Source organism: Moschus berezovskii, chromosome 4 (genome assembly GCF_049115385.1).
Source record: "Moschus berezovskii isolate FMDL1 chromosome 4, NW_MosBer_1.0, whole genome shotgun sequence".
NCBI lineage: Eukaryota > Metazoa > Chordata > Mammalia > Artiodactyla > Moschidae > Moschus > Moschus berezovskii.
In genome coordinates this window covers 8,490,339-8,511,858 of record NC_142463.1, presented here as the reverse complement: position 1 = coordinate 8,511,858, position 21,520 = coordinate 8,490,339, and the positions used below count along the sequence as shown (strand labels likewise).

Below are 21,520 nucleotides of genomic sequence, written 5' to 3'. Positions count from 1 at the left end.
GGTACTTAAGTTGGGACTTGAGAAATACTTCCCACAAGAAAAAGCCCACACTCCTCATGACCCCTCAGGTTTTATGTTCAGCCACATTAGGGCTTTTATGGCCTCATCCAAAGACCTACCTTTTTTTAAGGAGACCCCATTGGGGATTGACCCAGGTCTTTAGGCTCACCCCTAGTAAAGGGGAGGCAGCAAAGCTTAGTTCTGGTACAAGCAAATGGCTGCTCTGAAGTGCCGTCCTGGATGTACCCTCAGTTCCCACCTCCACGTCCAGTCCTGGCCCTTCCGCAGGCTCGCTGCTTGCCCACTCTACCGCCAACCTTCAGTGGTGCCCTGAGGTTTTCAGACCAAGCCATGTCTGTAGTCTCAGCCGTCTTTTCTTGTTAACATCCCCATACAACCTCCCAGCTTTCACTTTATCAGACCCTCATGCTATGGTCCAATAACCCAGCCCTTCGGGGGAGAACCAGATTCTGGGTCCCCAAGGACTCTGGACGAGCAGCGTGCTATATTCCCAGCCACCTTCCCACCCCCCACCTGCTGGAAAGGCCTGTCATCTCAGGGGAGGGGGACCACCGTGGACTAATTGGCGTTTGGTAATATTTCCATACAACGGAGGAACACATGCTCTCTTGGACAAAGGCCTTTAAGTAAATTGGAAGGTATCTGCAGCCCCACGCAGGTGCCAAGAGCACTGGCAGCACAGGAGCCCAGGCACACTTGGCAGACACACGTGATTGTTCTCTGCTCCTCCTGACATCAAGTGCAGTGGAGTTAGTGGTAAATAACCCATGAAGCTCAACCAGAAATGGGATCTGATGCCTTGAAAGGAGACCGAGTATTTCATATGTCTGAAAGCCTACTAATGGTTTCATACAAGGACGAGGTCCAGCACGCCACATGCTTTCACAGACATCTCCCAAATCTTGACAACCACTCCATGAAAGAGGTGTTACCTCTGCAAAAGAGGAGGGGCTCTGAGGTCGAGAGAGATTAGATAAATTCCCTAAGGTCACACAGCCAGGAAGTGGCAGAGCCAGGCATTTTGATTTTGTTGTTTAATAGCATAGCGAGGTAAAATCCCTATCACATAAAATTAGCCATTAAAAAAGAACATTTCGGTGGCATTTAGTGCACTGACAGTGTTGTGCGAGCCCCTTCTCTCTCCAGTTCCAAATAGCTCCATCACTTAGCGTGAGACCTCGCCCCCATGGCACTCCACCCTCCTCTGAGCCCCTGGAACCAAGTTCTAATTTGGGTCGCTCAGATGCAGTCCCTCCTCTGCCAACGCTGGTGGAAGGTGACCAGGTGCCGGGGACAGTCTCACCCTTTCTCCCTCTCTCCTCAGCTCCCTGCGGGGGAGACCTGACGGGACCATCAGGAGTCATCCTGTCACCAAATTACCCAGAACCCTACCCGCCAGGCAAGGAGTGTGACTGGAAGGTGACCGTCTCGCCAGACTACGTCATCGCCCTGGTATTCAACACGTATGTACCTTTCCCCTGGGAGGGAGACGGAGGGCTCAGAGCAGGCAGGGGTGCAGGCCCAGGTCCGGGTGAGCATACACAGCGCCTCTCTGAACAGGACTTCACTCCAGGGGAGGTGAAGGAGTCCAGAAGAGGAGAGACACCAGCATCACTCGAACATCTGCTGTGTGCCCGGCACTGTGCTCTGCGGCCTCGTACCTAGGATTCTCGTATGCCATGCTTGTGCTCAGTCACTCAGTCATGTCTGACTCTTTGCAACCCTTAGGACTGCAGTCTGCCAGGCTCCTCTGTCCATGCGATTGTCCGGGCAAGAATACTGGAGTGGGTTACCGTTTCCTCCTCCAGGGGATCTTCCCAATCCAGAGATCAAATCCACGTCTCCTGCATTACAGGCAGATTCTTTACCACTGAGCCAGCTGGGAAGCCCTATTTAATCCTTATGATAATTTATAAAGTAGCTATTATTCTTGGTTTCTCTCTTTCTTTTTTTTTTTTTTTTTTGACCTCTGAAGATGCCAAGATGCAGAAATGGGTCGTTTTCCCCCTGCTCTTCTGAATTCTCCCCCTCTGCTCTCACCAGCTTCTCCTACCACCCTCTCCAGTTTAGGAACAGCACAGGAATCTTAGCCACTCCCCCGCCAAGCTCCAGCACTATCTCCTTGATTTCTTTTAGAAGCAAACTCTTCACAGGGATCGTCTCTGCTTTCCTCTCCTGTCCTTGCCTCTCTTCACTCTCAAATCACTGACATCGGTTTCTGAGTCCTTGCTTCCACTGGCAGCTCCTCTGCACTTTCCACACTTTGTCCAACCGCATCTTTTTATCTCTCCCTGCATCCTCCTGCTTTTCGTCTTGGCTTTGTGGACCTTCCCACTCGGCTCTCTGGCTTCTCCTGGGAGTTCGCGGATTCTTTCTCACGCCCCTCGCCCTCTGCCAGGCTCTGTCACAGGCCCCTCTGTCGCCTGCCACACCTCCTCCCTGGACAAGCTCGTCCACTCCGACGCTTCACTCACCTCTTGTAAACTGGAGACTCCAGTCTGCCACCCATGCAGACTCTCTTGTGGGCTGCGGGCTCCATAGCCAACTATTGGACGGTCTCCGTCTGATACCTGCAAGCTTCGCGATTACAACACATGCAAAACTAAGCCCCTGGCTTCTCCTCCTAGATGATCTCTATTCTGAAAACTGGGGGCGACCGCACTGTCCATCTTCACTGCTTCTTCTGTCAGTGGCCAAGGCATAGAGCCTCAGCTGTGTTAACGTTAGCTTTTACCCTCTCCTCCATCCTCCCAGCTACTGTCTTGGTTGATGCCCTTACTGCTTCCTGTCTATATTACTGCCACAGGCTCCTAACTGGTTCCTCTGCTCCATCTTGCCTTCTGTGCCAATCTCATCTTTAGCTCGGTGTCGGAGTGATGCTGTCAGTGGAAAACGCTGAAATATGCACCTCGTTTACCACTTTAACACACAGTAATATACTACTCAGCAATAAAAGGAAATGAACTACTGACACAGGCAGCAGCGTGGATGAGTCTCAAAAATATCGCCCTGAGCGCAGAAGACAGACGCACATGAGTACATAATGTATGGTTCCACTTAAATGAAGTTTTAGGATCAGCAAAACCAATCTACAGCGATAAAAAGTCAGTTCAGTGGTATCTTCTGGGGGTGGGGAAGATTGATTGAGAAGGGGCCCCCCCGGGAACTTTGGGGGATGGTGAAAACCTTGGGTCTTGATAGACACGTGTCAAAACTGAAGGAGTGGTATCCTTAAAAGCTGATCATTTCAGCATGTATAAATTATACCTCGGTTTAAAAACAAAGAAAGAAACAGATATATCCCTAGTTCTTTAATACTTCAAAGTCTCCCTCTTCTCTATAAGAGGGAGACATTGTTTTGGGTTTTAATTTGAGGGTGGGGGGAGTTATTTGGGGTTTTTATTTTTGGTCCAGTCTTTTGAGTTTCATTCCAAACCATCTGGCCCCGGCCTGTCTCTCCCCTCAGTTCCCCCACCCAGCCCTAACCCTGAGCTCCAGCCAGACTGAACTACTCACGGTTGCCAAGACAATTTCATACTTTGTGACTCTGCTTCTGCTTATCCCCTCACTGTGACTTCCTTTCTCCTCCTTGTCCAATCACTTGGGTCTTCTAATGCCCCAAGACAGACTTCACTCCCATACTCCCAGATGAACTTGGTGCCGTGTTCCCACTAGCCTGCAACAGCCTTTAGACTTTGTTGTCTTCACGGCCATCACTTCCTTCAAATCCAGAACCATCTTGAAGAAGGGATGGTGTCTGACATGCCTGCGTCCTGGGCACCTTGCACAGTGGCCAGCATACTGGGGGTGCTCAGATAAAACCCCACGGTTGCAGAGACACAGGGGCAGATGGAGGGCTTTTGGAAATGAATCCAAACTGACTCACTCCCAAACCCTTCCTTGGTGACCTTTGAAAGAGCAGGTGGAGCAACTGAATTGTGGGGGCAAGAAGGCCATACCACCCAGCCATGGTGGGGAGGGGGGACCCTGCAACTGACAGCAGTGTGAGAGGGTGCTGTGTAGGAGGGAGACCAGTGCACATGTGACTCCACAGCTAGTCTTCCCAGACCCCCTGTCTCTCTGCCAGCTCTATCCCCACCTTTGTCCTAGATAGTAAATGGGCTCCTGTCTCTGTCATGTCTTAAAGGGTAGAAGCACCATTTGGTTCTCAGTCCAGCCAAGTGGAGGCTCTAAATATCCAAACCCATGGCTTGGCTGTGAACAAGTTGGCATCAGACCACTGTTCTCCGCAAACCCATTTACTTCTGTGGTTTCCATCTTGGCATCCTTGGTTGGCACCAGTCGCCTTTGTTGGGTGTGTACATGAGTGGAAGTGCTGCACTATAGGGCAGGCATAGGTTCAGGTCTAGCAGATACTGCAGGACAGTTTCCCCAAGTGGTTGAACCAATTCATACTCCCGCCGGCAGGAGGTGAGGGTTCCAGGGTTCCACGTTCTTGCCTGTCCTTGGTATTTCCCCTCATTTTCACTCAAGCCATTTCAATAGGATAAATGACCCTCAAGAACTCTAAGGTTCAATTTGCTAAGCTAAGAAGGTTTGTAAAATGGGTCGTTTATTTTTTCCTAGACCAGGGTCAGGATTGCTTAGAAAGAGACACACCTGGGGGAGCCAGGAATGGGGTGAGCTGCACACTGGCTGGGGGAGGGGGGCAATGAATGAAGCCCTCGCTTCATGAGGGTCCTTCATGAACATGAGCCCCTTCCTGCCAGCGAATGTCTCCCTGGGTTGCTCTCACCCCTCAGAAAAGGGAGTGCAGTTGGGACAGTGTAAAGAATAGCAGGGGCAGGTAAGAGGCCTGGCTTCTGGGCCTGTCTGTGGGTTCCAACCACTCAGTGTGTAGAGCTGCTAGCTGATTGTCCCTCTGTGCACAGTGTAGTGACTATAGACAACAGTGTTGCGTTATAATCATCAAACTTGCTAACAGGCTAGATCTTAATTATTCCAACCACTAAAGAGAAACGATAATTACATGATATGACAGAGGTACTAATTATCGCTACAAAGGAAATCATATAACAATATATAAATGTAGTCAATCAGCATGTTGTACCCCTCAAATTTATATGCCATGTCAAATAGAGTTCAATTTTTAAAAATACCTTTTTTAAAAAAAGAGGGTATTAGGCTTTTGGCTCCAGCTTTCTGGACCCTGATGCTAGAATCTGGCAGCTCTGTCCAAGCCTGCTTGTCCATCTTCTCTCTCACTGGGAGGTTGAGGGGGCCGGGGCTTCATCCTTCCATCCCCACCAGGAGGTCTCGGGGATTGGGCACCAGGGGGGCTGGAGGACTTGCTGTGTGGGAGGCCCCATCCTTTGGTTGAGCCCAAGGCTGTGTACCAGCCTTTATGTGACCTCAGCGGGGTGGGGTCGGGATGTGTTTGTTCCCCAGCTTTAACTTGGAGCCTGGCTATGACTTCCTCCATATCTACGACGGACGGGACTCTCTCAGCCCCCTCATAGGAAGCTTCTACGGCTCCCAGCTCCCCGGCCGCATCGAGAGCAGCAGCAACAGTCTCTTCCTTGCCTTCCGCAGCGATGCTTCAGTGAGCAACACTGGCTTTGTCATCGACTACACAGGTAAGGGCCCGGGAGTGGGGGCAGAGATGACGCGGGCAGGGCCAACCACAGCTGGCCAGGGATGGGGGAGGCGTAGTGTGGCGAGGAGAAGGTTGGACGGGGTGACGGGGGGCCTGCTGCCACCTGCAGAGCCCTTGCCCTTCTGTGGCCCTCGTGCTGGGCCCTCACACCCAGCTGCCCCAGGCCTGGTAGAAAAGGGGCCTCGCTTTCTTCCTGCACCTCATTTCTGTTTTGACATCGCGACTCCCATTTACTCCCTTTTCTACGAGGGTCAAGTCTAGATCTTCTTCAGTCTCAAAACTTCAGCCCAAGCGATCAACTGGCATCTTCAAGGCCACGCCCCTGCATTTGCTGAGGGTTCTGATATGAGGCTCAGTCTCCCTCTCTACCCCAAAGCCTCCCACCCTCCTGGATAAATGCAGGACCCACCCAAGTCCTGGGGTCACAGTGCCTGGATCTCTGTCCCAAGGCCACTCCTTGGCCATCCTCTGGCACCCTGTCACTGGTGTGACACTTTCTGACGCTTTTTTTCATCTAATTTTTCTTTTTTGTTGGAGCACAGTTGATTTACAACGTTGTGTTAATATCAGGCGCACAGCGAAGTGATTCAGCCACCCATACATGTGGGTCCACTCCCTGTCAGACTCTCCTCCATGTGGGTCACTATGAATGACACCTTTGATCACATTTTCTCATCCCTCCAGCTCGCCCATCCTTTTGTTCTTGTTCCACTTTTGGATTAATGAAAGCAAGCTGAAGGGCATGGGGGTCGAGCCGAGGTCAGCAGATTTTTTCCTTCATGGGCCAGACAGTAAATAGTTTGGGTTTGTGAGCCATGCAGTCTATGTCACAGTTACTCTGTGCTACTGAGGCCGCTATAGCACAAGAGCAGCCAAAGAGGGAACAGAAAGGAATGGGCAATGGCTGTGTTCGCATAGAAATCTGCTTACTGACACAGGCCTTGGTCGCTGCCCAGGCAAGAACATCGACATCAGATCAACCGGGTACAGGGCTCATGTTTACTCCTTAAAGGCTTATTGACAAGAGACATATTGATGTGTCTTTTGTTACCCAAATGTTATTGACTGGAGTGTTTCCATGTTCACTTCTTGTTCTTCTGTTGCTCAGTTGTTTCCGACCCTTTGCGACCCCATGAACTGCAGCACGCCAGTCTTCCCTGTCCTTCACTGTCTCCCAGAGTTTGCTCAGACTCATGTCCACTGAGCCGATGATGCCATCCAACCATCTCATCCTTTGTCACCCCATTCTCCTCCTGCCCTCAATCCTTCCCAGTATTTACATAGCAAATCACCAGCCACAGGTGTTTGTTTCTGCAAAAACCCTGGGTCAATAGTGTGTATGGCCTGGAGCAAGTTATTTAACCTCTCCAAAACTCTATTTCTGCATCTACAAAATGATGGTAGAATAATTCCTACAACACAGAAACATACTTGACGAATCCATGCGTAAAATCCATAGAACACCCTAGGTTGAGTTGGTAACCCACAGAGGACTCGCACATTGAGGCGGGTCTGGGGCCTGGCACCTTGCAAACATTCTGTAATATTCCAGTCATAGCAGAAGCAGGAGAAATATTCCAGGTTCTCAAGCACTTCACTTTCTCCTACTCTGTTACTCTCTTTTTGACCTTTTCTTTTTCTCTAATGATCCCAGGCCCCATTATCCAGATCCTAGCTCCATCTTTTGCTTGATTTGTGAACTTGGTTAGATATAATCTATTGGAACCCATTTCTCCAGCTTTAAAATGGTGATCATAATAGTTATGTTGCAGAAGGTTAAATTAAAAGATATTTTATACATATAAATGAAATGTAGGAGGATAGTGCTCAGGATGGACTAAGTACTCTGTAGATCCTCTGGAGATGATAGATTTTGTTATTGCTACCGTGACCCAAGTTCCACCAGACTCGTCAGCCTGTGTGCATAAATGGGGTCACAATACCAGTTAAAATTAAAAAGTTCCTGGCACACGTCCCCCACTTGTTTAATGTGGGACCTCAGCAACCTTTTAAAGCGGCCCTTCATTAAATATTTGTGGCAACTCCTGGGAATAGTTCACACGAGCTCACAAATAATCCTAATCATAATAGTGGTTAACTTAGTAGTCTTCCAACAGCCAACAGTGTCCTGAGCAGTTCGCATCCACTGACTCACCAAAATCCTCCTAATTCTCAGTCTCCTGCTACGTGTCAGATAGAATTCTCGAAGATGCTTGGGGCACAAGTTAGAGAAAGTTGTGCCTGTGGTCGCCTTCACTCGTGGGACTGGCCTGGATTCTTTGCCATCCTTTCTTCCTCTCGATAACCACCATTCGATAAACCTCCTGCCCTCAGTCTCCACACGCTGGTGTCAGAACAAACACAGTCACAAGTTGTGGGATGCTAACAGGAGGCATGTCTTAGCTTCAGCCAGGACCCCCACTGCTCCGCCCACCACCGTCCCCACTGCCGTGTCATCATCTTCACTTTTATTATTCATCGCTAAATTACACTTTCATCAGTACCCTCAATTTTCCTGCTCCCTGATCCTTCAGTTGTATAAACCTGGCACAACTGCACCTTTTATTAAATTCCCTGTCAAGTGGCTGAGCACAGCTAGAAGCCACACAAATGTGGCACTTGGAGCCACCCCAGCCAGGCCTTAGCAGCAATCAGAGCAACATCTAGCTTGTCCCACCTGAGTCTTCTACGTGGCAGGGATTCTAAAATTTTATCCCAAATGTCACCATTTTCAGCCTTCTTATAAGATGACTCCACTTCATCATCCCTGGGTTCAGTGGCTACAGGTTGGAAGCTCCCTCAGCTTCCTCCCTGGTCCCCTTGTCATGACAACCTGGCTGTGGTCTCCTCCACCCCAGGTCTTCTCTACAAACCCGTGTGCTAGAGCCACACTTCAGGTCCTCATTGCCAAAGAAGCCCCTTCCCTGTTTAGCTGTTGGCCTAAGACCATATCTGGAAGGGTCCTCAGATACAAAACAAAGCTCTGGGGAATAGGGCCTTCCAAGCTGCCACCTGAGCCTGCCCCCAGCCAAAGGAGGCCAATTACTGGGGAAGGGCAAGAGGGGAGATCCAGCCCACATGCACCTTCTATCACCTTATGAAGATCTGCAGTGCAAGTGCCAAGTGGATGTGTCTACTTGGGGTGAGAGGTCCCTGGGCCTTCCTTCCTCCCTCCTCTTACACACCTCCAAATTTGGATCACGTCTCTACTATGCCCCAGGCCTTTGCACAGGTAGCCCATTTGGTGGAACCCAGGGAGATCCCATGGTCTCCTTCTCCATATCCCTGGGTTCCTGGAATGAGTCTATTCTGCTACCAGATCCCAAGAACTTGATGACATCCCCTCCCATTCTATATATATATGGGAGATCGCCATCACTTATCACCTGTATGGCCTTAAACGAGTTCTTTACTTCTCTGAGAATCACTTCCTTGTCTGTCAGAGAGGGACAGTGGTACTCTATGAAGAGGTTGTTGTGAGGATTGGCCGATCAGCACAGCCCCTGGCAGTGGGCTTGATAGTAGTTGGCACACACTTTGATCTTTGCTCTTCCATCCCATTGCCTTTCTCCTTCTGTGTGATAGATATTTCATTTGTTCTGCCTTTGTCTGGAGGATAGAACCTTTGTTTATTGAACTAGCTTGGTAGGATGGGACAGATATTTAAAATATATGAATATTTGTGATTTGTACATGCATGTGTCCTGTATACTTCTCCAACCCTTGGCAAAGAATTTAGATACTACACTCTGCGAATCCATAGAACACCCTAGGTTGCGTTGGTAACCCACAGAGGACTTGCACATTGAGGCAGGTGTGGATTCTTAGGAAAAGAATAGTTGGCCACATCTATCTACAAGCCATCTTCTGTCCAAAGGCAGAATCTTGTCTTTTGGAGAGATCCAGGGCTCCACTAATGCTAAGGATCTGGGTCTCCATGGAGCTGTGGTTTCAATGATTCTGCTTTGGGAGGTGTAAAGATCCACCTCAAGAGAGGTTGCCAGACTCAGCTGGGCTTAGCGCAGTGAAAACCACTCTCTGACCCAAGTGAACCCCTCTTTGATCCAGGGTGAACAGACCAGGAGTCTTTCCTTATTTCCTGCCAACTTCCTAAGGGAAAAACAAAAACAATTTGGTCACATCTTAGTGAAGGATGATTTAGTTCCTATGAAGAAACTATTAGGAAGAAAAAGGAGTAATTTATTATAAAAAGGTGAAAAACAGAAACACTTAAACCAACTTGAGACTGAAAGACTTTATTATAAAAAGAAAACTAACAGCCAAACTGATTTAAGCTAAAGAGCATTCTGTATTTTAACAATATAGATGATAAAAACTCACTCTCACTTAGCATCAAAATGGAATACATTTTTAGAATATAAGAGCCCCAAGGGCAGGAGGCGTGATGTCCCAAGGGGATTACAGTCAAGGTGGGAGAATCAGAGATTGAATGCGAGGATGGTCCTCCTCCATCTCCAGAACCACTCAGCCTGCTCCCTGCTCCTTTTTGAGTATGTGCTACATTCACTTTTCTTTGTAGGTTAGTTTTCTTTGCTTCTCCATTCTCCTAGGACAGCAGGGCTGCCTCCCTCTTGGCTTTGAATCACTTTCTAGTTTGTATCCCAACTCCCAATCCCAAAGGAACCATCAGATTGACAAGTTTAAGTCAGAGGTCCCCTGTGCGGTGTCATAGGAATAAGCTTTTTCATAAGGGGCAAGGGACCATCAGGCATTTTGATTCATTTTCTCACTGAGTAACATTTTTTGAGCACCTACTATGTGCTAGACACTGCTACAGAGGCTGAGAACAGAGCAAGGAACAGAACAAAGTCCAGCCCCCGTGGCATTCACACCCTATGCTCACAGGTGATTCTGCTACGATGGAGTGTTGGAGGTCCACCTGTATAAGGCAAAGACGGGTGGGTGGGGTGGGATTGTAGGTGTCTCTGTTCAGTTACTCCTGGAAGGTGGCTGCGCTATCTCAGTCATCTCTGGGCAGCCCTTCTAAGAGATGATTCTGAATGCAGTCATGTCAGCTGTGAATCACTATTACCCCACGCTCTGGTGCACTTCTCATCTGAATGCAGCCTCCTGGGTAGTTTTACCGTCTGCTAGAAGGATACAGAGGGAATGAGAATCCTGTCTTTTGAACACAGTTTTGAAAAACAAGTCCCAGGGAGGTTTAGTGTCTTTTTCCAGACCAGAAAAACCAGTAAGGTGGTTGGGAGGGACCTTTATTCTCATCTTCCAGCAGGCGTGGTTGTTTCCTCTTGGGCTGGGACAGGCTAGGACATCCGTGCACGTGTCTAGAAACCATTCATTCACTCAACAAATGTTTATTAAAATCCTACTTCATGACACGCTCTGTGCTGTATGCGGAGGACACAGCGGTGAGCAAAAGGGTCACAGTCCCAACTTGAGGGGAACATGAAGGTGAGGAAACAGACAACAAATAAGGAGACGAACAAGAAGCTAGAAGCAGAAGAAGTGAGGGAAGAACAAACTACCGTAAGAAAGAGAAATGGGGAGCCCGCTTCAGAATGGCGAAGGCCTCAGCAAGCAGATGAAACTCGAAAAGAGACCTAAAGGTGGAGAAGAAGGCCCCTGTGTAAGACCAGGAGTGGAGAGGGCTTGAGACAGAGGGAAGAAGAGTTCAAGGCAAGTGTTAGAGAATCTGAAATAACTCAGGAAGTGCCAGCATGAGCCAGCTTTTCCAAAATGTACTAAACAGTACCTATTTTCTCTTTCAAGCCCTTAAAAGTAACACTGTAAGCCTAGGTTTTCCTACCAGATTTTGGCATCTACTCCCCCTACTAAGCTTTGCCCTGGTCTTTCTAAATTCAAGATCTCTTCATTTATGCTTACTTTCAACTTAACACATGTTTTTCTTCAGATTTTTCTAAGTGTAAACATTTTTCAAATAACAATGTATACAGAAGTATTCCTTATAACTATTATAACACTGGATAGCAAGACAAATAGAATATTTAAAAGACAAGACAGAAATTACCGATTTTGAAATCAGAGCTTATTTATAACCTACTGTCATATCATCCTTAACTAATATTGATGTCTTTAATATGTTGAATATTTCTATACCTTTTCCAAGTCAGAAAGGAGAGGCATCATGTGTACAATACGTTATCCTTCTAACTTTTCGATCCAGCAATGTCATATTTCTGGAAAATAAAATAATGTATGCTCTCTTTTAGAATCTTATTTAGAATAATCATTCAAATTAGAGTAATTTTGTTTTTCAGAGATTCTATCTGGATTATGTGCCCTTAATACCATTTTATGACTAATAGAGGAGCACACTGATGTATAGTTTTATGGTGTAAAGGATAATGAATTAAAACAATAAAAGTAAGATGCTCTATAAAAATAAATATATAAGAAAAGTAACACATTTATTAGGAAAATTCAACTAATACAGAAGCACTTAAGATATGCTCTAAAAACTTAACATCTCCCAATACTACCATTCCCTAAAGTACCAGTATAAATGGCTTGTTATCTCATTCCAGATATTTTATATATATATGTAATATAAATTCTATACCAGAGGTCAGCAAACTTTTCTGTAAGGGACCAGAGAGTAAATATTTTAGGTTTAGCAGGCCAGATGGTCTCTGCTACTATCAGTTCTGCTGTTATAATGCTAAAACAGTCATAGATAATATGTAAACAAATGGGCATGGCTGTGTTCCAATAAAACTTTATTTACAAAAACAGGCAGTAGCGAGTCAGTGGACTGAAGTTTGCAGATCCCTGTCTATATGAATGGGGATCACACTGTATATAATCTGTATGGATTCAATATAGATTGACTTTTCTTTTTTGAGCTTTGTTTTGGGTTTTGCCCAACAATAGATCTTGGGTGCCTTTCCATATCAGTATTCAAAGACTTGCTATTCTTTCTACTTGATTTTAGCCAAAAGGCCAAGAAGCGATTGCTATTCTTTCCAGAGGTTGCTTACATTTCAGTGGATGGCTCTAATCCAACTTTGTTAAACCAGTTCCTTACTGTTTGGGTTGTCATTTTCAATATTTTGCTGTTATTGCATTTGGAAACAGGCCTTATCTATTAGGACAAAAAGAATCTGGTTCTTTTAATTTTCTCACTTTGGAGGGCTTGGGGCTTATTTGTTATTATCATCATGATGTTTTAGTCATTTAGTTTTATCATTCCCAGCTGAGCTCTGGTTTGGCAGCCTGAAGACCCGATTTTGGTATTAACTCTACCTCTTAATAGTTGAATAGCTTGGAAAACTCATTTAGCCTCTCTGATCACCACATTGCTCATCTATAACAGGAGCAAAAGCATACCTGACCTTCCCTACTGCAGAGGCTATTGTGAGGCACAAGCAAGATAACAGATTGGAAAGTGCTTTGAAAATTACGAAACGATATTCCTGTGTAAGGGGCTATCATCATTATCATTAGCCTTGTCGTTATTATTAATGTGACAGTGCTTGGAATGATGAGCTCTTCTTGCTCTGACATGTGAGCAGTGATAGAATAGAGTCTGTAGTTGGCTCATTGATGTTGATTTTCTAAGTCTGGAGGTGTTCAGCCAATCAACTCATCATCCATTTATTAAGCCCCTATTATGTGCCAAATAGAGTCAGCCCTAGTGCCAAGTTCTGTGCTAGATGCCAGGGTTATTAGAAGAATGGGTGATGGATCCCTGTCCTTTAGGAGCTCAGAACCCACTGGAAAGAAATGCACTTACCCAACCTACCAAGATAATCAAGAAAAATGAAATTCTGCCAGAAAGAAGGCAACATTCAGGACATTTGCTCAGGAGAGCATGGCACTGAAAAGTGTAGGAGTTTGCCACCCATAGAAGGGAGGAAAGGACTCTGACACAGAGTAATGTTCTGGGCAGTCATATCCAGCTGGGGATGCCAGTGTGGCAGTTACCCAGAAGCACAGTTGTTCATATGAGGTAGAAGTCTTTTCTTCTTCCGTGAAAGAAATCTGAAGGTTTTCATCCAAAGCTGTTGAAGTGTCTCCACCGAGGCTCCTTGCGTCTTTCTGCTGTATCATGGCTACGTGGCTACTGTCCTCAAGGTTGTCTCAGGATCCAAGGTGGCGACTGGAGGTCCATCCACCACAGCTGAGTTCCAAACTGTGGGAAGGAGGAAGGGAAGCGAGAAGGAAGGGTCAATGAGTATTCTCTCAGCTGAGTTGCCTTCCCTTCAGCAGTCTTTCCAGAAGTCCCACATGTATCCACTTTGTTGTTCAGTTGCTAAGTCGTGTCCAGCTCTTTGTGACCCCATGGGCTGCAGAACACCGGGCTTCCCTGTCCTTCACCATCTCCCAGAGTTGCTCAAACTCTGTCTGTTGAGTCAGTGATGCCATCCAACCACCTCATCCTCTGTCACCCCCTTCTCCTCCTGCCCTCAGTCTTTCCCAGCATCAGGGTCTTTTCCAAAAAGTCAGCTGTTCACATCAGGTAGCCAAAGTCTTGGAGCTTCAGCTTAGCATCAGTTTTTCCAATGAATATTCAGAGTTGATTTCCTTTAGGACTGACTGATTTGATCTCCTTTCTGTCCAAGGAACTGTCAAGAGTTTTCTCCACTTAAAATATTTATTGTGTGCCTATCATATGCCAGGCACTGGACTACATGTGTGTGAATTCGATTCAGTCGTCTCTGACTCTTTGCGACCCCATGGCCTGTAGCCTGCCAGGCTTCTCTATCCATGGGACTTCCCAGGCAAGAATACTGGAGTGGGTTACCATTTCCTACTCCAGGGAATCTTCCTGACCCACTTAAGAAATATTTATTGAATGCCTATCATATGCCAGGCACTGGACTACAGCAGTGAACAAAACTGGAAAACTGCCTTCCTGGAACCTACATTCTAGTGGAGGGAGATAGAAAGAAATTAGGTAACTATATGGTGTATGAGATAGTACTGACCTCCGTGCAGAGAATAAAGCAGAGAAGGGTGATGGGGAGAAGAATATCACAATTTTAAAGAGCTGGCCAGGGGTCTTCCTTGGCAGTCCAGTGGTTAAGACTCTGTGCTTCCAGTGCAAGGGATGTGGGTTCAAACCTTTATGTCATGTGGCACAGCCAAAACATTTTTTAACTTTTTTAAATTAAAAAGAAACAATAAGAGTTGGTCAGAGAAGTGTCACTGAGAAGGAGATATTGAGCTGAGTCCTGCAAGAAGTGACAAGGGAGCCATGGGGATGGAAGAATGCACATAGAGACCCATGTGACCAGCACAAAGTTAGCAAAGGGACAGTAGGGACCAAGGTCAGAGAGGGGCGGTTGGGGCAGGATGTGCAGGGCCTTGGCGACTTGTCAGGATTCGGACTTCTACTCTGAGCGATTCGGGAGGCCGTGATCAGACCTGACTGTGTGTACTACTCTTTGACCAGGTCTAGCTGCCTGGGCGGCTGGAAGGTATACATCTTAGCTGGCGCCTTGATATTCTGGATAAACCCTGGGTTCCATGACTTAAAAGGATCAGGTGGGGGGAATGAATTTTGGGTGTCACAGCTTTTTCCGCCTCATATGAGCGATGTGAACTTGGTTCCAAGTTACTTAAGTTTTCTGAACTTCAAATAATATTTGACCCACTCAGAATTTATAACAGAAAAGATGAAGTATAAGACCTGGTGACGTTTCCCTGTATCTCTGCAATTCACAAATGGGTCACCCAGTAGTCAGTTGCATTCTGGCCAGAGACGCTAAGCTTTGGGGAAGGACAGATTTGATGTGGGGTCAAGGTGATACAACACAGGGCACATGAGGAAACCACTGAGGGGTCCTCTGTTAGGCAAGGGACCATTTTCTGGATCCTACTTGAGTTTAAACTTAGCAGTGTATCTGGAACTGCTCCACCCTAAGCTCTCGGCAGAGACAATGAGCAGGGCCATTCCATCATCAGGGCGCAAATACAAGCTTCTAGAAACCAGGAGGCTCCATGCTGAGGGAGAAGGCTCAAAGCTGAGCAAAGGGATGGACTCTGCCCAAGTACTGACCTTCACCATCGTGACCTGGTCACGACTGAGATACAAACCACGCGTGTCAGTTCCCATCAGTCAGAGCAGTGTGTGCCTCCCCTGAGGAGTGAGTCAGAGGTGAGAGAGGGCCTCGAGAGTGCAGCAGGAAGTCCCTCCTTGGAGGATCAGGGCAAGAAAGTGGAGAGAAGAAGGGAGATTTCACTCTTCAAAATGACTTCTAGCCCTACTTTCTTTTTTTTTAATTTTTATTTTATACTGGAATATAGTTGATTTATGGGCTTCCCAGGTGGTGCTAGTGGTAAAGAACCCACCTGCCAATGCAGGAGACATAAGAGACGTGGGTTTGATCCCTAGGTCAGGAGGATTCCCTGGAGATGGGCACGGCAACCCACTCCAGTATTCTTGCCTGAAGAATCCCAGGGACAGAGGAGACTGGTGGGCTATAATCCATAGGCTTGCAAAGAGTCATACACGACTGAAGCGACTACGCATGCGCACACTGCTGATTTTACAGTGCGTCTTGGTTTCAGATGGACAGCAAGCTGATAGTTATGCACGTACCTATGCCCGTCCCTCTCAGGTTCTTTTCCCGTATAGGTTACACAGAATGCTGAGTAGAGTCCCCTGTGCTATACAGTGTGCTTAGTCGCTCAGTCATGTCCGACTCTTTGCGACCCCCAGGACTGCAGCCCGCCAGGCTCCTATGTCCATGGAGATTCTCCAGACAAGAATACTGGAGTGGATTGCCATTTCCTTGTTTTAGCTGTAGTGGTTCCGTTCCGTTCCGTCGCTCAGTCGTGTCCGACTGTTTGCGACCCCATGGACTGTATGGAATTCAGTTCCCCATGGAATTCTCCGTCCATGGGATTCTCCAGGCAAGAATACTGGAGTGGGTTACCAGTTTCCTTCTCCAGGGGTGGTATCTGTTAATCCCAAACTCCTAATTTATCCCTCCCCCACAACTCCTCCCCTTTGGTAACCATAAATTGTTTTCAAAGTCTGTGGGTCTGTTTTGTAAATAAGCGTATTTGCATCACTTTTCAGATTTGACATCTAAGTGATATGTGTAGTATTTATCTTTGTCCGAATTACTTTACTTAGTATGATCATCTCTAGGTCTGTACTGTTGCTGCAAACGGCATTATTTCACTCTCCAGTCCCAGTTTTTAACCAAATTTAGAGAGGTGTCCAGACCTGAACAGACCTGTCAGTCCCCAATCCCCATATCCTCTGTGCTAATCAGTGTCAGGGTCTCCCCACAGGTGCTGTGCCCTGGAATTAGGCCACTGATGAGCCAGCTCTCTGTGTATATGTGTTTATTTTTCTTTTTTCCAGAAAACCCACGGGAGTCATGTTTTGATCCCGGTTCCATCAAGAACGGCACGCGAGTGGGGTCCGACCTCAAGCTCGGCTCCTCCATCACCTACTACTGCCACGGGGGCTACGAGGTGGAGGGCTCCTCAACGCTGAGCTGCATCCTGGGGCCTGACGGGAAGCCAGTGTGGAGCCACCCCCGGCCAGTGTGCACAGGTGGAGGAACGCGGGGCTGGGGCCGAGGCAGTGAGGGCGCCCAGAGGGGCAGAAGGGGCTGGAGGCTAGGGGAAGGGGCAGGCGGGACATGATCCTCACAGGAGGGCTCCTTGGGCTCACTGTGAATGACAAGACTGGAAATTCACCAGGTGCACCAGTCCCTGTAAATGTGTCATCTCTCTCAGATCACATAGTGTCCTTATGCTGTGCTGTGCTTAGTCGCTCAGTCGTGTCCAAGTCTTTGCAACCCCATGGACTGTAGCCTGCCAGGCTCCTCTATCCATAGGATTTCCCAGGCAAGAATAATGGAGTGGATTGCCATTTCCTTCTCCAGGGATCTTCCCAACCCAGGGATTAAACCCGGTTCTTCTGCATTGCAGGCAGATTCTTTACTGTCTGAAACACCAGGGAGTGGGAGTGTAAAAATGACCCTGAGAATGTTCCCCACCCTAGGGAAAACCCCTGTGAGTTCATATAGTTAGAACTAAGGCCGGTGGGGTGGGCTGATTCCATGGGCATCTGGGTCAGCCATGGGACCCTGATGAGAGGGAGCGGAAGGAGTGCCAGAACGATGTGGGCATGGCAGCCACTTAAATTGAAAAAGTAAGGAGGCCCCTTTGCCCAGGTGAGAAGGGCTGGCTTTGCAGTCCACCCCTGGTGGGAGTGGGCACCATGGCTGGGTCACGTGAGCTGTCTGTCCCCAGCTGGCTATTTCGGGGAAGCCTCCACTCCTTAGCCACGTAGACACTGACTGCCCAGACCCAGACATCAACCAAGGGGCAGCAAACCATGTCTGGGTCCCCCTGGTAGCAGCAGAGGTTCATAGAGAGCTCCCTAAGGCGGGGCCTCCAGGGACCACTGCCAGCATCACTGGTTAGAGGGCAAGAACTGACAGGTACACAGGAGGGCCCTTGATAGCATCAGGGTGGGTTTCAGGCCATGTGCCAGGCCAGAGATGGACGTCCTTGGGCAGAACCGGGCAATGTTCCCAGAACTCCCTCTTCCACATTAGTGGCTGTGGACCACAGAGCATCCCCACCAGGCCAGAAGTTCAGGCTGGGAGTAGGCAGAACAGAGGCGGGGCAGCTGGTGAGAGCTCCCCAAAGTCACCTGGCCTCTGCCTGATTTCTCTTTCAGCCCCCTGTGGGGGACAGTATGTAGGTTCAGATGGAGTGGTCTTGTCCCCCAACTACCCTCAGAACTACACCAGTGGACAGATCTGCCTGTATTTTGTCACCGTGCCCAAGGACTATGGTATGGATTTGTTTTGTGTGTTTGTTTATGTTTTCCAACTGCTTCCAATTCTCAAGCACTTCCCAACTGCATCCCAATCCCACTCACAACTGCATGGCTCCTATTGGGAAATGAACAGAGCAGTCTGAAGGGGCTAGTGAGACCCACTGGAACCAAGGAATGGGGTGGTTCGAGAGGAACCAGCCAAGACAGAGGGAAGAGGGTACACCCAGGCCTCCCTAGCACAGCCCGGGTATGAATAGAGGTGCTGCAGACCCAGGCTGCCTGGAAACCCAGGATAGAGTAGCAGAGAGGCAGGAAGAAACGAAGGAGTGGAATGGAGTTGGGCTTGAAAGTACAGGGGAGGAAACTGGGTGCTGCATTATCCTGCTATTCCATCCGCAAGCCAGAAGCTGGTCTGGTAGCAACTGGTAGGATGAGCAAGAAAAACAAAAATGGAGGAGCGGGTCAGTGCCCTGGGAAGGTACAGGAGCCTTCAGATCCCAAGAGATCCAGGCAGAAAGAAGCCAGGCTTGTCACCTGGTTGGCAGTGGGCTAGTTAGGAGTCCAATAACCCTGGAGGACTCAGGAAGTTCTTGAGGGGCACAAGCTGGTTGTACCTGGGCAGTGACCAGCTGGACTGCTTTCTCCCTGAATCTGCTTGTTGGAAGAGGAACAACTGTTTCTAAACAGGGCTGGCATTGGTAGGGTAAAGGGCATCTGTATGTCCTGACCATCTTCAAGAGAGACGGGGCAGCCCGCAGAGAACTGACTGCTTACTCCCAAGAGACAGGATGGAGTAAGCACGGGGCAAGGCTGATCATTCACTGAACACTAAGTTAACACCTCCTAGGGACCTCACGCTCTGCTGGGAACCAGAGCTGCAGAGCTAAGAGAGACGTGTTTTCTGCCCTCTGTAAACTCCCAGCCTCATCTTCTCACAGCTCCCACCATCTGGCACCACCAGCTCCACACCAGCACCTGCACATTTGTGTGTGCACACCCGCTCCCCAACACACTAGTGTGGCAGGAGCTTGTGACCTGTAGAATCAGAGTTAGGACAGTACTGGAAGATTCTCTAATCCTACTTGCCACCCAGTGCCTAGTCCTTAACAGGTGGGCATGCAGAGTTTACTTGAATTTCTCCAGAAATAAAGAGCTCATGCCCTTGTAGGCACCCAGCCCCAGGCTGAGCAGTCTCCCTGAGCTGAAACCTGTACCTGAAGAGCTGGTCTAGGCGGGGTCATGACCTGTCCTGAGCATCTTGTCTTTGTTAGTGATGCTAAACTAAGCCCAGGGATGAAGTGCAGATTTTTATCTTGGGTCTGAAATATTTGTCCCAAGCCCGAGTCCTTCTTTGATCCCCTATAAAGTGGCTTGCCTTGCTGTCATTTTTTCCCATTTCCTCTAAAATTCAACGCTATCTGAAATTATCTTGTTTATCTATTTGCTTGAGTTGTTATTTTCATTTTTGACTGGCCTCTTCCCACTAGAATGCACAGTGCGTGAACCTTGCCCATCCTGTTCACCTCCATAGGAGAGGGCATGGAAGTACTTCTGCCATCACCCCTTGCTCAGTGTCCATTTTCAGGATGCTGAAACGGGCTTTCCCTCTTGCTCCTCTGCCCGTGAGTTGAGAGCTCAGTCTCTAACACCACTCACCGCTATAGTCATCATTGCACATGCCTTTTTTTTCCCCAGGAAGACAATCCCATGGCCCGAGTCCCTCCCTGCTCCAACATGTGACACACACAAACACACACGTGCACACACAGCCAACTTCCTACATGCTCAAGGCCTGAACCAAAATAGAGAAGGACTCACCCTGGTACTTGCTCTCAGGTGCACCTGGCCAACTGGGAGATAAGTGCCAGCAGAATGCACCGGGGTCTGAAATGGAGCCGTGCCTCCCACAGCCCCACAGTGTCAGCAACCCCAGCCCCTCCAGCAGTGACTGGCAGAGATTCCACAGCTGAGGAAAGACCCTGTAGTAGCCATCAAATGGCAGGGTCCTTAGGTCTTACCTGAAAAGAGGCTCCTCAAGGCCACTGTCCCCCAGCTTTTCAGCCCCCTCCCATGAGCTAGCTGAGTGGCCTTGTGGAACTCGCTTAACCTCTGAGCTTCAGTTTCTTTGCTTGAAATCGGGTAACAGGAAGAGTCAGGATTCAAGATAGTTGCATTATGGTACCCGGCACACAGTAGAAGCTTCAGAAAAGTCACTTTGCCTCTCCGCTTGGATCTGCCAAAGGGAAATGAGGTAGAGAGGTTTGCCTAACCTATGACAGTTGCTCCTTCCTCAAAGAGGGCTGCTACTCTTTCCTCTTAACTGTGGGGGATCTTGTAGCCAGGGGATGCCCTCAGAGGCTAGATCTTTGAAGGAGAAATGAAGGAAAATATGGGGTCCTGAGATCAACATGGAATACGGGGATGTTACGGAGAGCTCTTCCGTGTCCTAGAACAGCTGCTGCTGCTGCAACCTGAGAAAGGAATAGGGTTTAGCCTGGCTGCTGGGTGCAGTCCCCCATGTCATCTTGACCCCTACGGGAGAGTTCTGGTTGGGGCTTTCCCAGTTCCCCGTGTCCCTGTGCCCGGTGGCTAATCAGCCAGTGGAAAGGCTCAGCAAGCAGTTAGCTCCCATGAACCAACAAGCTCCACTGAGGCGGCCCTGCCCCTGGTCCGGGGCCTCCAGCCCACCAGGGCTTCCCCCAACCCCTGAGCACGGCCGCCCCATCTTCCCCACTGAGATCTCCACACCATGTCTCTCTCTGCTCCACAGTGGTGTTTGGACAGTTTGCCTTCTTCCACACGGCCCTCAACGACGTGGTGGAGGTGCATGACGGCCACACCCAGCACTCTAGGCTCCTCAGCTCCCTCTCGGGCTCCCACACAGGTAACCCGGGGCTGGGCCGGCAGTGGGGGTGGGGCGGGTACATGGAGGGGAGGGGCGTGGCCACGGAGGGACCACCCCTTTGTGTCTGTCAGCTGCTAATATCCCCACGGAGAAAGGAGGTTCAGTTACTCAGCTATTTAAAAGAACGCATTTGAATCACCTATACTGAGGTGGATGAAACTGGAGCCTATTATACAGAGCGAAGTAAGTCAGAAAGAAAAACACCAATACAGTGTATTAACGC

General features: G+C 48.5%; 1 protein-coding gene across 1 annotated transcript in view; it reads left to right on the top strand.

Moving 5' to 3' along the window:
* CSMD2 (CUB and Sushi multiple domains 2) overlaps positions 1-21,520 on the top strand; it is a 695,284-nt gene that overhangs the window by 544,752 nt on the left and 129,012 nt on the right. Inside the window, exons 28-32 of the mRNA XM_088835123.1 lie at positions 1,346-1,484; positions 5,431-5,618; positions 16,959-17,153; positions 18,291-18,407; positions 21,163-21,276. Of these exons, the coding sequence (XP_088691249.1) occupies positions 1,346-1,484; positions 5,431-5,618; positions 16,959-17,153; positions 18,291-18,407; positions 21,163-21,276 (753 nt within the window). The remainder of the gene's footprint in view (positions 1-1,345; positions 1,485-5,430; positions 5,619-16,958; positions 17,154-18,290; positions 18,408-21,162; positions 21,277-21,520) is intronic.